At 45.5% G+C, this 15,201-nt stretch overlaps 1 protein-coding gene across 1 annotated transcript in view; it reads right to left on the bottom strand.

Moving 5' to 3' along the window:
• SCPEP1 (serine carboxypeptidase 1) overlaps positions 1-15,192 on the bottom strand; it is a 33,845-nt gene extending 18,653 nt beyond the window's left edge. Inside the window, 3 exon segments of the mRNA NM_001045909.2 lie at positions 1,137-1,226; positions 12,051-12,199; positions 15,122-15,192. Coding sequence (NP_001039374.1) covers positions 1,137-1,226; positions 12,051-12,199; positions 15,122-15,185 — 303 coding nt within the window. The 5' untranslated portion in view covers positions 15,186-15,192.
• Between the last annotated feature and the right edge of the window lie 9 nt (positions 15,193-15,201).

Genomic DNA, 15,201 nt, shown 5'->3' with positions numbered 1-15,201 from the left:
CATGGTGAGCTGGGTGTGACTGGGTGGCCCCAGGAATGAAGTCGAGGCCCAGGAATCGCCCTTGCAAAGGCCTGAAGGAAGAGGGCACTGGAGAGGAGCTGGGAGGTGTGACTGGGGGCAGCAGGAGCCAATTTCTGTGTCAGAAACTGGATCTGATCTTCTGGGAACCTGAAAGATGGTAAACTAAGGAGGGACTGGCATTGGAGAGTTTCATTTGTGTGGCATGTAGATTACAGGGTGGGAATGGGGGAGACCCTTGAACGCACCCCGGAAAGGCAGTGAAAGAGGGGTGGATGAAAAATATTAACAACCTTGGGTATTAAATACAGAGCTACAAATGGACCCAGAAATTCCCCGCTAAACTGAAACTGCAACCAGTATCTGTACGCTAATGTTGCCTGCATTACTCATGACAGCCAAAAGGTGGAAATAACCTAAGGGTCCATCAGCAGATGGGGGAGGGGCAGAGGCACAGAGCAGAGGGTGGCCACGAGCCCAGAGCAAAGCCCCCACCCGCCGAGCCCCTCAGCATCCGGCAGCCTGGGGGCAGAGGTCGAGCGTGGGGACAGCGGGACGGACCCCAGACTGGAGGGAGAAGAACAAGGGAGCCGGGGGGGCAGGGTCTGGTCAGAGAGGGGCGGGTGAGGAGGTGAAGCTGAGAATGAAGGCGCAGCGCAGAGTCAGAGAACCAGAGAGGCATCACAAGGGCAGAAGACAAGGGGTCGGAGGTCTGGAGGAAGACAAGCACTGAGATAGGAGAGGAGGAGAAGAAAGAAAGGACTGGAGGTCGTGGCCAGAGGGTGGGACTCTGGTGTCTGAGACTGTACCAAGGTCTAGCGCCTGGGTAATGCCAAGGTCCAGGTGTCTGCGAGAGCAGATGGAGCTTTCTGCAGGGAAGTGGAGAGAAAGGTCACGGAGTTGGGAAGGTGACCGGTGTAGGACAAGCTGCCTTCAGAAATGGAAGCAGCTGGTGGAGAGGAGGCCTGTGGACAAGCACCCAAGGCCCCCCCTGCATACAGAGGAAGAGGGCGGGGGCGGGGTGGGGCCCCTCAACCTGGGGATGGGATGGGATCAGGTGGGGCTCAGTCTGCTAGAGGCCACGTGACACTGAGAGTTCTGGGCCTTCCTCACTGTACCCAAGTGGTGTTTCGTGGCTGGAGATTCCTATCAAGCGGCCCGATTTCCTCAAAGTTTCCAAAGCCAGTGCTGGAACCACCTGGACCACCCTGTGGAAGAAAGAAAGAACCAAAAATAAACTCGGAGAAAATGTCTGTTAAACCTTCATCATTACAGCAATGACCACACTCACTGTAAATGATTTATGACCCAGCGACGGCTGCGTCAACCTTACACACAGGACACAGCTGGTCCACTGAGCAAGGGATGCTGAAAGCTCAGCTTTTCTGTGCACGGGTGCTGAATCACATCTCAGAGACAGAGTTGTGGGTGAAGTAGAACAGGGCAGCTTTATCACTTCGCCAGGTAATGGGGGACACAGCAGGCTAATGCCCTCAAAACCAAGCATCCCAACTTGGGGAAGACAGTGACAAGTTTTATATTAACCGAAATTGTTCAAAGAGGGTGTGATCAGCTCATGGACACTCTTCTCATGGGTTGGTGGTAAGGTAAGGAGTCAACCTCATCAACCTTCAGGTCCAACTGGTCTGGAGTCTACATGCTGGAGGGCGGCATACTATCATTAATCATCACCTTCTCCTACCTGGAGGGTGTTTCAGTATAAGCAAAATAGCTTAATCTCTGATGACGCCTTCATGGATCACAGCCTTGTCGTGGCAAAGGGGCCTGTGTAACTCAATGAAGCTATGAGCCATGCCAGGCAGGGCCAAGACAGGTGGTTCACAGTGAAGAGTTCTGATGAAATGCGGTTCATGGGAGGAGGAAATGGCAAACCATTTCAGTATTCTTGCTGAGAAACTTATGGATAGTATGAAAAGGCAAAAATATATGACACTGGAAGATGATCCTGCCAGGTCAGAAGGTGTCCAATATGCTACCGGGGAAAAGTGGAAAGCAATTACTAACAGCTCCAGAAAGAATGACGAGACTGGGCCAAAGTGGAAATGACGCTCAGCTGTGGATGTGCCTGCTGGTGAAAATAAAGTCTGATGCTGTAAAGAATATTGCATATGAACCTGGAGTGTTAGGTCCATGAATCAAGGCAAATTAGAAGTGGTCAAATAGGAGATGGCAAGAGTGAACATGGACATCTTAGGAATCAGTAAACCAAAATGAATGGGAATGGGTGAGTTTGATTCAGAAGACCATTATATCTATGATGGTGGGCAAGAATCCCTTAGAAAGAATGGAGCAGCTCTCATAGTCAACAGAAGAGTCCAAAATGGGGTAATTAGATGCAATCTCAAAAAAGGCAGGAGCCTATTATACAGAGTGAAGTAAGCCAGAAAGAAAAACACCAATACAGTATACTAACGCATATATATGGAATTTAGAAAGATGGTATCAATAACCCTGTATACGAGACAGCAAAAGAGACATTGATATACAGAGCAGTCTTAGGGACTCGGTGGGAGAGGGAGAGGGTGGGAAGATTTGGGAGAATGGCATTGAAACATGTATAATATCACGTATGAAATGAGTCGCCAGTCCAGGTTCAACGCACGATACTGGATGCTTGGGGCTGGTGCACTGGGACGACCCAGAGGGATGGTATGGGGAGGGAGGAGGGTTCAGGATGGGGAACACATGTATACCTGTGGTGGATTCATTTCGATATTTGGCAAAACCAATACAATACTGTAAAGTTTAAAAATAAAAAAAATTAAAAAAAAAAAAAAGGCAGAATGACTTCAGTTCATTTCCAAGGCAAACCATTCAAAGTCATGGTAATTCAAGTCTATGCCCCAACCACTGATGCCAAAGAAGCTGAAGTTGACTGGTTCTACAAAGATCTACAAGACCTTCTAGGACTAACACCAAACAAGGATGTCCTTTGCATCTTAGGGGACAGGAATGCAAAAGCAGGAAGGCAAGAGATACCTGGAGTAATGGGCAAGTTTGGCCTTGGAGTACAAAATGAAGCAGGGCAAAGGCTAGCAGAGTTTTGCCAAGAGCAAACATTTTTATCTAACAACATGAGAGTTAACTACACATGGACATCACCAAAAGGTTAAAACCTAATCAGACTGATTATATTCTTTGCAGCCAAAGATGGAGAAGCTCCATATAGTCAGCAAAAACAAGACTGGGAGCTGACTGTGGCTCATATCATGAGCTCCTTATTGTAAAATTCAGACTTAAATTGAAGAAAGCAGGCAAAACCACTAGGCCATTCAGGAATGATCTAGATCAAATCCATTATGATTATACAGTGAAGGCAATGAATAGATTCAAGGGATTGTATCTGGTAAACAGAGTGCCTGAAGAACTATAGATGGAGGTTCATAACATTGTATAGGAAGCAGTGATCAAAATCATCCCCAAGAAGAAGAAATGCAACAAGGTAAAGTGGTTGTCTGAGGAGGCCTTACAAACAGCTGAGAAAAGAAGAGAAGCTAAAGGCAAAGGAGAAAAGGAAAAATATATCCATTTGAATGCAGAGTTCCAAAGAGCAGCAAGGAGAGAGAAGAAAGCCTTCCTAGGCAATCAATACAAAGAGAGAGGAAAACAGCAGAATGGGAAAGACTGGAGATCTCTTTCAGAAAACTGGAGATATCCAGGGAACATTTCGTGCAAGGTTTGGGCACAATAAAGGACAGAAACAGTAAGGACCTAACAGAAGCAAAAGAGATTAAGAAGAGAGGTCAAGAATACATAGAAGAACAATGCAAAAAAGGTCTTAATGACCCAGACAACCATGATGGTATGGTCACTAACCTAGAGCCAGACATCCTGGAGTGTGAAGTCAAGTGGGCCTCAGGAAGCATTACTACAAACAAAGCTAGTGGAGGAGATGGAATTTCAGCTGAGCTATTTGAAATCCTAAAAGATGATGCAATATATCAACAAATTTGGAAAACTCAGCAGTGGCCAGAAGATTGGAAAAGGTCAATTTTCATTCCAATCCCAAAGAAGGGCAATGCCAAAGAATGTTCAAACTACTGCACAATTGCACTCATTTCACATGCTACCAAGGTTATACTCAAAATCCTTCAAGCTAGGCTTCAGCAGTACATCAATCAAGAACTTCCACATGTACAAGTTGGATTTAGAAAAGGCAGAGGAACCAGAGATTAACTGCCAACATTCACTGGATCACAGAGAAAGCAAGGGAGTTCCAGAAAAACATCTACTTCTACCTCATTGACTATGCTAAAGCCTTTGACTATGGGGATCACAACCAACTGTTGAAAATTCTTAAAGAGATGGGAATACCAGACCATACTATCTGTCTCCTGAGAAATCTGTACGCAGGTCAAGAAGCAACAGTTAGAATTGGACATGGAACAACTGACTTGTTCAAAATTAGGAAAGGAGTATGACAAGGCTGTATACTGTCACCCTGTTCATTTAACTTCTATGCAGAGTACATTACGCAAAATGCCAGGGTGAATGAATCACAAACTGGAATTAACACTGCTGGGAAAAATATCAACAACCTCAGAAATGCAGATGATACCACTCCAATGGCAGAAAGTAAAGAGGAACTAAAGAACCTCTTAATGAGGGTGAAAGAAGAGAGTGAAAAACCAGGCTTAAAACTCCGTATTAAAAAAATCTAAGATCATGGCATCTCGTCCCATCACTTCATGGCAAATAGAAGGGGAAAAGATGGAAGCAGTGACAGATTTTATTTTCCTGTACTCCAAAATCACTGCAGATGGTGACTGCAGCCATGAAATTAAAAGATGCTTGCTCCTTGGAAGAAAAGCTATGACAAATCTAGACAGCGTATTAAAAAGCAGAGACATCACTTCGCCAACAAAGGTCTGTAGATTCAAAGCCATGGTTTTTCTTGTAGTCGTGTACAGTGTAAGAGCAGGACCATAAAGAAGGCTGAGCACTGAAGAATCGATGCTTTCAAACTGTGGTCTGGAGAAGACTCTTGAGAGTCCCTTGGACAGCAAGGAGTCAAACCAGTCAATCCTAAAAGAAATCACTCCTGAATATTCACTGGAAGGACTGATGCTGAGCTGAAGCTCCAATACTTTGGCCACTTGAAGTGAAGATGCGTTTCATTGGAAAAGACCCTGATGCTGGGAAAGACTGAAGGCAAAAGGAGAAGGGGGTAGCAGAGGATGAGATGGTTTGATAGCATGAGTGACTCAATGGACGTGAATTTGAGTACACTCCAGGAGATAGTGAAGGACAGAGGAGCCTAGTGTGCTGCAGCCCGTGGGGTCGCAAAGAGTGGGACAGGACTTAGTGACTGAAATATAACAACATCCTTTGATGATGAAACCGGATGTTACCCCAAGGCTGCTCTTGATGGTTTGTTTCTCCTTGGTCTCGCACCCCCTCCCTTCCCTAACTATCAACTGCTTGAATCTGCCCACTGGAACTCAGAGTATGGAGGCTGAATGAAAGCAGTTTCCTATAATCAAAGAAACGAGGAACACAGGAAGGCCTTGTGCCCAGGAGCCCGACAGGGCCCTCACAGGGTCACCAGGGACATCTGGACTCACTGAGCCCCCTGGTAACTGCTGAAGTTTTGCTGATAGGAAGTGCCCAGGTCAAGCGTTCCCAGAGGGTGCTTTCCTATCTTTGATTCTCTGAGCTTGAGCCACGGCCTGATGTGGGGTTTGCTGAGTTCAAGACATCTCATCCAAACACTCTCCCGTTGAAGATGAGCAGTAGGGCCCGTGGAGGGGACATGTAATTAGGGCTGCCACTGGGACTGGCCTTGTGACCCTGAGGATTTACAAGGGACCCAGACCAAGGGGCAGTTTGATCAGGATGATCCCCAGGATACAATGCAGCAAACACAGAAGTCCCAGGGCAGGAAGCACTCAGTCCCCTGGGTGGCCGGGGCGAGGCAGGATTCCAGGCAGAAGCTCAGGGCTGGAGCCTCAGAATATAAGAGGCAGAGGTTCTCAGGTCTAAGAGAAGGGAGGAGGTCCTTCAGGAGACAGTGAGGGGAAAAGGATGGTTGGTGCTTTTGTGGATAAAACCTCAGAGGCTGGGAGGCCCAACAACCAGCCTCAAGTAAAAGGATACTGTCTCCCTGTGCAAGATGGATAGGAAAGGGAGATATGCAAAGATGGAAGGAAACAGCTCAGCAAAACAGAAGCCAGGCCAGTCTACAGAGGGAAATCGAAAGGAGAAAAAGGAACAACACAGAGTCAGGGCTCAGGGGTATGTAAAGGACCCCGACAGGGAAAGATGTTATGAAACTACCTAATGTGCTGAAACTATGCCAAGCTAACGATTACAAAACTGAGAGGCTATAAATCTCTCTAATTATACGCACTCTATATCTTAAGATTTCCTAATGCAGCAGTAAAAAGCTCGCAAGTCAGAGGGAGCTGTTCATTAAAGTCATATCTAGAACAGCAAAAGGGTGGAACTCCAATGTCCCCCAGCAGGGCGATGGGTTAGTAAACCACGATCACCTAAACGATGGAATGTGACACTAGGGTCATAAACCATGAGAAACTATGTGACAGCATTGAAAAATGCATGCAACACACAGTGAAATGAGCGAGGGTCCTCACCACTGACAGAATGAAAACACTACTGCACGGGAGAAAATACGTGTGAATGACATAACCAAAAAGGGGTTAATACCCAACATATATAAACAGCTCACGCAGCTCAATATCAAAAACGACACTGATTTAAAAACGGGCAAAAGAACGTTACAGACATTTTTCCAAAGAGGAAATGCAGATGGCCAGTAGGCACATGAAAAGATGCTCAGCATTGCTAACAACCATGGCAACGCAAATCAAAACCCTCATGAGAAATTACTTCATACCTGCCACAATGGCAATCATCAAAAAGAGCAAAAAGAACAAATATGGAGAAAAGGGGTCCTTGTAGTCTGTTGGTGGCAATATAAATGGGTTCAGCCACTGTGGAAAAGAGTATGGAGGTTTCTCGAGAAGACTAAAGCTACAGCTACCACATGATCCAGCAATTCCACTCCTAGGTATACATCTAAAAACAACAAAGACACGAATCCGAAAAAATACACGCAACCCAATGTTCATGGCAGCCTTATTTATAAATAGCCAAGATATGGAAGCAACCTAAGTGTCCATCAGCAGATGAACGGATAAAGAAGATGTGGTACACATATACAACGCAATACTACTCAGCCACAAAAAGAACAAACATTTGCCATCTGCTGCAACATGAATGGGCTTGGAGGGTATTACGCTGAGTGAAGTAAGTTAGAAAGAGAAAGACAAATACTGCATGATGTCACTTTAATGGGGAATCTAAATAATACAACAAACTACTGAACATAACAAAAAGAACCAGACTCACAGCTATGGATGACAAACCAGTGGTTATCAGTAGGGAAAGAGGAGAGGGGAGGGGCAACGCAGGGGAAGGGGATTAAGAGGTACAAACTACACGTGTGAAATAAGTAAGTTACAAGGATACATTGTGGAACATAGGGAACGTAGCCAATATTTTCTAGAACCATAAATCGAGCCTAATCTTTAAAAGTTGTGAATTACGATATTGTATGAGTGAGTGAGTGAAAAAGTTGGCTTAAAGCTCGACATTCAGAAAACGAAGATCATGGCATCCGGTCCCACCACCTCATGGGAAATAGATGGGGAAACAGTGGTAACAGTGTCAGACTTTATTTTTCAGGGCTCCAAAATCACTGCAGATGGTGACTGCAGCCATGAAACTAAAAGACGTTTACTCCTTGGAAGGAAAGTTATGACCAACCCAGACAGCATATTCAAAAGCAGAGACATTACTTTGCCAACAAAGGTCCGTCTTAGTCAAGGCTATGGTTTTTCCAGTGGTCATGTATGGATGTGAGAGTTGGACTGTGAAGAAAGCTGAGCACCAAAGAATTGATGTTTTGAACTGTGGTGTTGGAGAAGACTCTTGAGAGTCCCTTGGACTGCAAGGAGATCCAACCAGTCCATTCTAAAGGAGATCAGCCCTGGGTGTTCTTTGGAAGGAATGATGCTAAAGCTGAAACTCCAGTACTTTGGCCACCTCATGTGAAGAGTTGACTCATTGGAAAAGACTCTGATGCTGGGAGGGATTGGGGGCAGGAGGAGAAGGGGACAACAGAGGATGAGATGTCTGGATGGCATCACCGACTCGATGGACGTGAGTCTGAGTGAACTCCGGGAATTGGTGACGGACAGGGAGGCCTGGCATGCTGCAATTCATGGGGTCGCAAAGAGTCGGACACGACTGAGCGACTGAACTGAACTGATACCTCTAACTTATATAATATTGTACACCAACTATACTTCAATTTACACACACACAGAAAAAAAGAGTAAGGGTCCTTTGAGTGAAAGCTGGGCCCCTTTTCCCTAGTGGACTTGCTGCTGCTGCTGCTTCTGCTAAGTCACTTCAGTCGTGTCCAACTCTGTGCGACCCCATAGACAGCAGCCCACCAGGCTCCCCCGTCCCTGGGATTCTCCAGGCAAGAACACTGGAGTGGGTTGCCATTTCCTTCTCCAATGCATGAAAGTGAAAAGTGAAAGTGAAGTCGCTCAGTCGTGTCCGACCTTCAGCGACCCCATGGACTGCAGCCTTCCAGGCTCCTCCATCCATGGGACTTTCCAGGCAAGAATACTGGAGTGGGGTGCCATCGCCTTCTCTGGTGGACTTGCTAGGCTGGGATAGAACCAAAGTGAAAGGGAGGGAGGCTGGAACCTTAGGGGTGTGGTCTTTGTGGGAGAAATCCCATTTTCCTGTTTTGTTTTACTCAAGACTGTACTACTGCAAAATCGTTTGTGCCTAGAACTTTTCGATGGGGCACTGTCACGGCCCAGGGCTGTGCAGTGACTCTGTGGCGAATGTGTCAGGGGACAAACTGAAACACTTTAAATGACTTGAAAGTCTGCTTAAAGCAGCGCACGACATCACTCAGAGCTACTCCACTCAGAAGACACGACCTCAGTTCTCAAAGGCCCGCCCAGAGAAGCCAGTGTCCACGTTCTCAGCAGGCTGCTGAAACAGAGCCTCTTTGAACCTACAATAATTATCTCTTTCTTACCCCTACTCTTTTTGACTTCCCTTGGGTTTCTGGGGGATGGAGAGCCAGTTCATTAGCCAGCTGAAAACCATCAAATAGCATCGCAGCTCACAGTAATCAAAGGTCACAAACCGGATGGTTTCCAGGGGCCAGAGGCGCACCTCAGGGAGCAGAGAGGTCAGGTGTGGCCGCTCGTCAGGAGCTCCTGCTGGTCGGCAAGGGGGGTCCCCACCACTCAGCTTTGGGAAGGCAAGTTCAGCCCCTGGGTCATTACATTTTTGGAAAAAAGGAGGAAATGTCCTGATTTTTAAATGTTGGCAACTCATTCAAATAAAACAATCGCCCTACTCTGCGCTCAACCAAAGGAAAAGGTCTGCAGTTTCTGAAATTCAGTGGTTTTCACGCTGCTCCCGGAAGCCCAGAAAGTGCCTGAGGGGCTGCAGGACCAGGGGAGGCTGAGTGGGTGGGCTTGGCGCTCTGCCCCCCACCTCCACCCAGCACTGCTTCCTTCTGCTTTGGCTGGTCGTAAGCTTTCACTTGGAGTGGAAACAGTTCTGCTGATTAATAAAACGTTTGAAAACCACTGAAATCTCCCGGATTAGAAAACCAAAGCCCAGAAAAAGGGAAGTGTTTTGCCTTGGCTATGAGGGGCAGTAAGGCAGACCTGGATGTGCCCACTGCATGGACTTCGCTGACAGCCCTGCCGTGTCTCCATCTCCAGCCCCCCGGGAGGCGCAGAAGTCCCCCGGGCCACACAGATGCCTTCTTCTTTGGAGGCATTTTTCTACCTGCACCCTCAGCTGAGCTCCCAGAGAGAATACTTGCCATAATCCTAAGAGAGAAAGGCCCCTCCCTGCAAACTGTTCATCTTCAGTATCTCATCAATAACTGTGTATCCCAGAGGGCTAATAAACACATGAAGAGATGCTCAGCATCGCTCATTGTCAGAGAAATGCAAAGCAAAACTACCATGAGATATCACCTCACTCCAGACAGAATGGCCATCAACAAAAAATTCACAAACCTCAAGTGCTGGAGAGGGTGTGGAGAAAAGGGAACCCTCCGGCACTCCTGGTGGGAATGTAAACTGATAAAACCACTATGGAAGACAGTAGGGAGAGTCCTTAAAAAACTAGGAATAAAACCACCATATGACCCAGCAATACCATTCCTGGGCATATACCCCGAGGAAAGCAAAACTGAAAAAGACGCATGTACCCCAGTGTCCACTGCAGCACTATGTACAATAGCCAAGACATGGAAGCGACCTGGTCGACAGATGGATAAAGATGGATAAAGAAGCCGTGCTACATTTACACAACGGAATACTGCTACTGCTGCTGCTAAGTCGCTTCAGTCATGTCCGACTCTGTGCGACCCCGTAGACGGCAGCCCACTAGGCTCCTCCGTCCCTGGGATTCTCCAGGCAAGAACACTGGAGTGGGTTGCCATTTCCTTCTCCAATGCATGAAAGTGAAAAGTGAAAGTGAAGTCACTCAGTCGTGTCCAACTCTCAGCGACCCCATGGACTGCAGCCCACCAGGCTCCTCCGTCCATGGGATTTTCCAGGCAAGAGTACTGGAGTGGGGTGCCATTGCCTTCTCCGCAACGGAATACTACTCTGCCAGAAAAAGGAACACATTTGAGTCAGTTCTAATGAGGTGGATGAACCTAGAGCCTATTATACAGAGTGAAGTGAGTCAGAAAGAGAAAGACAAGTATCATATATTAATGCATATACATGGAATCTAGAAGGATGGCACTGACGAATCTGTCTGCAGAGCAGGAATGGAGATGCAGACATAGAGAAGAGACTTATGGACAAGGGTGGGGAGAAGAGGGAGAGGGTGAGATGAATGGACAGAGTAGCGTGGATGCGTACACACTAACATATGTAAATAGGCGGCCAATGGGAATTTGCTATAAGACTCAGAGAACTCAAACGGGGGCTCTGTAGCAACCTAGAGAGGTGGGAATGGGTAGGAGGTGGGAGGGAGATTCATGAGAGAGGGGACATATGTACACTGATGGTTAATTCATATTGGGTATGACAGAAATCAAACCTTTACAATACTGTAAAGGAATCATCAATCAATTAAAAAAAAAAGTCTGTATCCATTGGCAAAGCTGGGAGAACTGGGAAGCTGCTTAGGAATAACAACATTTTGGGACGAATTGACATTTACATCTCATGGGGATGAGGACCAGGGCACCCCCACATACTGGTAAGCAACCCGTTATCCCAGCCAGGACGAGCCTGTAGTTTCCAGAAGTTGAAGCAAGACTTCGTTCCTCAACCCCTCCCTAGATTGTGGATTCCAGGTGGGTGTAGGCCAACTTCTGAGAGATATTTTAGAAATGGAAGGAAGGATCCTTTGCCTGCCCCTCAAAGAACTTTCAACCAGTTTCTAGTCTTCAATCCTACCACCAGAGCTCAAGATTAAAATGCAAATGCACTTTACGGAGAAGGAGAGGGCCCAACACTCAACACTGATACAAAAGGCTGAGTTCTTTCAAAATATCAATTTTTCTAGGGCAAGGAATTCAGGTCGAGGAAAGGACTAGGTAGGTAGGGAGATGAAAGGCTGGTCAGGGTAGCTCAGTTTTTGCTTTGGAACCTTCCAGAAACACTTTGTATCAACATATTGTCAAATGTGACTTTAAGAGCATCCGGTAAGGGTTCCTGCCCCTGTCTGGTTTGGGCTTAGTACAAAAGGACCCCAGCAAAAGGCCAGAACCTCTCACTCTCTGATTTGGCTTCCTTGGCAATAACACTGCCTTTGTCTGCCTCAGAAGGATGCTGAATCCTCAAGTCTAGGAGACCCCTACCTCGCTGCTAAACCACATCAGTTCTTCACTGCTGAGCTGTGAGCCTTTAAAGGTGAGCAAGATGGTAAGTTGGGGAAACCTGGCCTCAACCTCAGTCAGGCAGTAAAACTACTTTTACCTGAAGCCACATGATCAAGGGCAGTTCTGAGAAGTTCTTATGGGAGCTGGTGGCATAATAGAGCCACCAGAACATGTGGGCATCCTTCCGGACAGTCACATAACCCCAGACTTCCTTGCTGTCTTCCGGGGGCTGGCTGATGACAGCTCCTGAAACACAAACACGGTTTTCCTGAAGAATGTCCATGTCCAGGTAAATGCCAAGCCTAGGAGGGATGGCTGGGCTAGGCTGCGGGTCATTTGGTTTATGTTTATGTATTTACTTCAATACATTGTGGAGATAAAAAAAAAAATCAACTTAGATTGAATAAACTTTCAGCTTATGAAAAAACAAACCCAACTTAACAGCGGCCCAGTGGGCTGAAAGCTTTCACATTTTCCTCTACACCCTCTGTAATGTTTGGATTTTTAACAGGAAGGCATGAAACATGCTCATAATTGTTTAAAAGAGAGAGAGAGATTTACATTTAGGGGAAAAAAGAAAAAACATCTCAAAATGCATCACATTGATTTTGGTTTCTCATTTAGTATACAATTAAAGAGGCATCGACAAGTTAGTGGGGCAAAATTACTCAGTATATTATGCCAGGGCAACTGTTAGCTTTCTTGAAGCAAAAAAAAAAAAAAAAAGAAATATAGATCCTCTCTTAACACTATTAACTAAAATGAATTCCCAGTGGATCAAGTATTTCATTTTTAAAATTTAGATGTGAAAAAAATATGAAAATAGAGTTGAATGTTTTTTTGACCTCTGGATGGGGAAACGATTTAAGCAGACTCCCAGGGACTATAGAGCAAATTAGCGAGCGTTGAGGACAGAAACTTGTTACATTTCCATACAATGAAAATAAAAGGCAAAACAACAAATAAAGATCAGAAATAAATATGAAGAAGGGTACTTCCTTAATCATTAGATCAATTAAAAAATATGATCTTTGCAACAATCAAGATAGTTGACAATTCCTAGCACTTAGTAGGCATTCAATAAATAACAGTAGTCATAACAACAACAACAAAAGATCCTAATAATTAAATGGATAAATGCCACAAGAAAATAATTCATGAAAACAGAAATACGAATGTCATAAATACGTGAAAAAAATCACTAATATTCAAAGATATGAAAATTAAAGCAATAATGAGGTCACTAAAAAACCTTTGCTTATTTGACAGATGGCAGCAGCTCTATTTGCACGAGTCAGGAGACTGGCCTCACCACTGTGCGCAAAAGTGCGTACTGGCACAAAATTTTCTGAGGAGGCAACTTGGCAGAAAATTTATAGAAGCCATACATATATTATTTAATCCCACAACTCCCATTTTCCTCCAATTTAGAGTTAACCAAAGTTAACTTTTTTAGCATTTGCAAAATATGTATCAGAAAAGAGTAGGTTAAATACATTAACTATGTCACCTTTGCTAACGTAACAACTTCCAAGCTGTGACACCTTTTCTTTTCTCAAATACCACTCTGTGGGTAAAAAAGGCTAATGTTAAACCGTGACGAAAGCATGATCCTGGGTTACCAGAGTTTTCTGCCTCTACTTCCTCTTTTTTGAATTTCATGCCTCTGTGGCAAGTAAAAGGACAAAAACTGGTCCCCAAGATAAGAAGAGTAGGTGAGGAGACAATGTTGTTTTGAAACTTAATAAGGATGGAGATTAAGGCAACCAGAAAGTGGTCTGATGAGCAAAACAGAAAGGCTGGAATGTTTATTATAGATACGGCTGTGAGATAGTACACACCAAGTAACACAAAATTCCAGTCTCCTTGAAAATGGCAGATAAGGCTTGGTCTGTTTTAACTTACACTCTGGCACTCCTCCCTTTCCTGATAGTGTTGGTTGTTGCTGTTTAGACCCTAAGTTGGGTCCAACTCTTTTGGGACCCCATGGACTATAGCCCACCAGGCTCCTCTGTCCACGGAACTTCCCAGGCAAGAATACTGGCTGCTGCTGCTAGGTCACTTCAGTCGTGTCCGACTCTGTGCCACCCCATAGACAGCAGCCCACAGGCTCCCCTGTCCCTGGGATTCTCCAGGCAAGAACACTGGAGTGGGTTGCCATTTTCTTCTCCAATGCATGAAAGTGAAAAGTGAAAGTGAAGTTGCTCAGTTGTGTCGGACCCTCAGCGACCCCATGGACTGCAGCCTTCCAGGCTCCTCTGTCTGTGGGATTTTCTAGGCAAGAGTACTGGAGTGGGGTGCCATCGCCAGAATACTGGAGTGGGTTCCCATTTCCTTTTCCAGGGGATTTTCTCAACCCAGGGATCGAACCCGCATCTCCTGCATTGCAGGCAGATCCTTTACTGCTGAGCCACCAGGGAAGCCTCCCTGCCAGTGACCACTTAAAATCTGGTGGGCAACTTATTGGACAGTTCCCAGGCACAAGCAGAAGGGTCATATGATCCCCATTTTACAGAAGGGCAAACAAGTTAAGCAACTCAGATCACAAGACAAGTCTGTGGCCAGTTGTAATTCTCAGTTCTTGATTCAGATCAGGAGTCATTTTGCTTGAAGAAAAGACTGAAAATCAACTTGCAAGTCATCATATTAAACACGAACTGGTTTTTGTCAAAAAGGACTGCAATGAGGGAAGATATTATCTTGCCTGTTCTGATTAGGTACAGGGAGAAAGTCTTACTCTCAATAAAGTGTCCCATTTGTGGTATTATTTTTTAGAGTCTTCTGGACAGTGTTTCAGCTTAAAACAACAACAACAACAACAACTTTATAATCTCATTTTGCAGCCAATCACGGCAGGAAGAGGGAGGTGGCCCTTAGATAGTGGAAACTTCATTATCATCAGCTTCTCCAAACCTTACATGTTGCAAAACTGCTTCTAACTATGCGCAGGGAAGAAAGGAAGCATCAGAATACCCAGAGTCAGAAAAAAAGTAGAAAAATAACTCTGAATTTAAAAAACTGAGTGAGTTTCAAAAGCAAAATAATTCCACAAGGTAGAAACAGGGGGAAAGGAATACGGTTTAAAAAGCACAAACCCACTAACTGATTCTCATCCCTGGAGGAGAGAAGGAGGCACCGGGCGCTGAAGCATCTTTTGCCCGAACCTACCCGTGCTCAGGCCCAAAAGCAGCAGCAGCAGCGGCACAGGACAGTTTCGCGGGGCCAGCTCCATGATGAATACCCTGCGA

The sequence above is a fragment of the Bos taurus genome, chromosome 19 (genome assembly GCF_002263795.3).
Source record: "Bos taurus isolate L1 Dominette 01449 registration number 42190680 breed Hereford chromosome 19, ARS-UCD2.0, whole genome shotgun sequence".
Taxonomy (NCBI): Eukaryota; Metazoa; Chordata; class Mammalia; order Artiodactyla; family Bovidae; genus Bos; species Bos taurus.
This window is presented reverse-complemented; position numbering and strand designations above follow the sequence as displayed.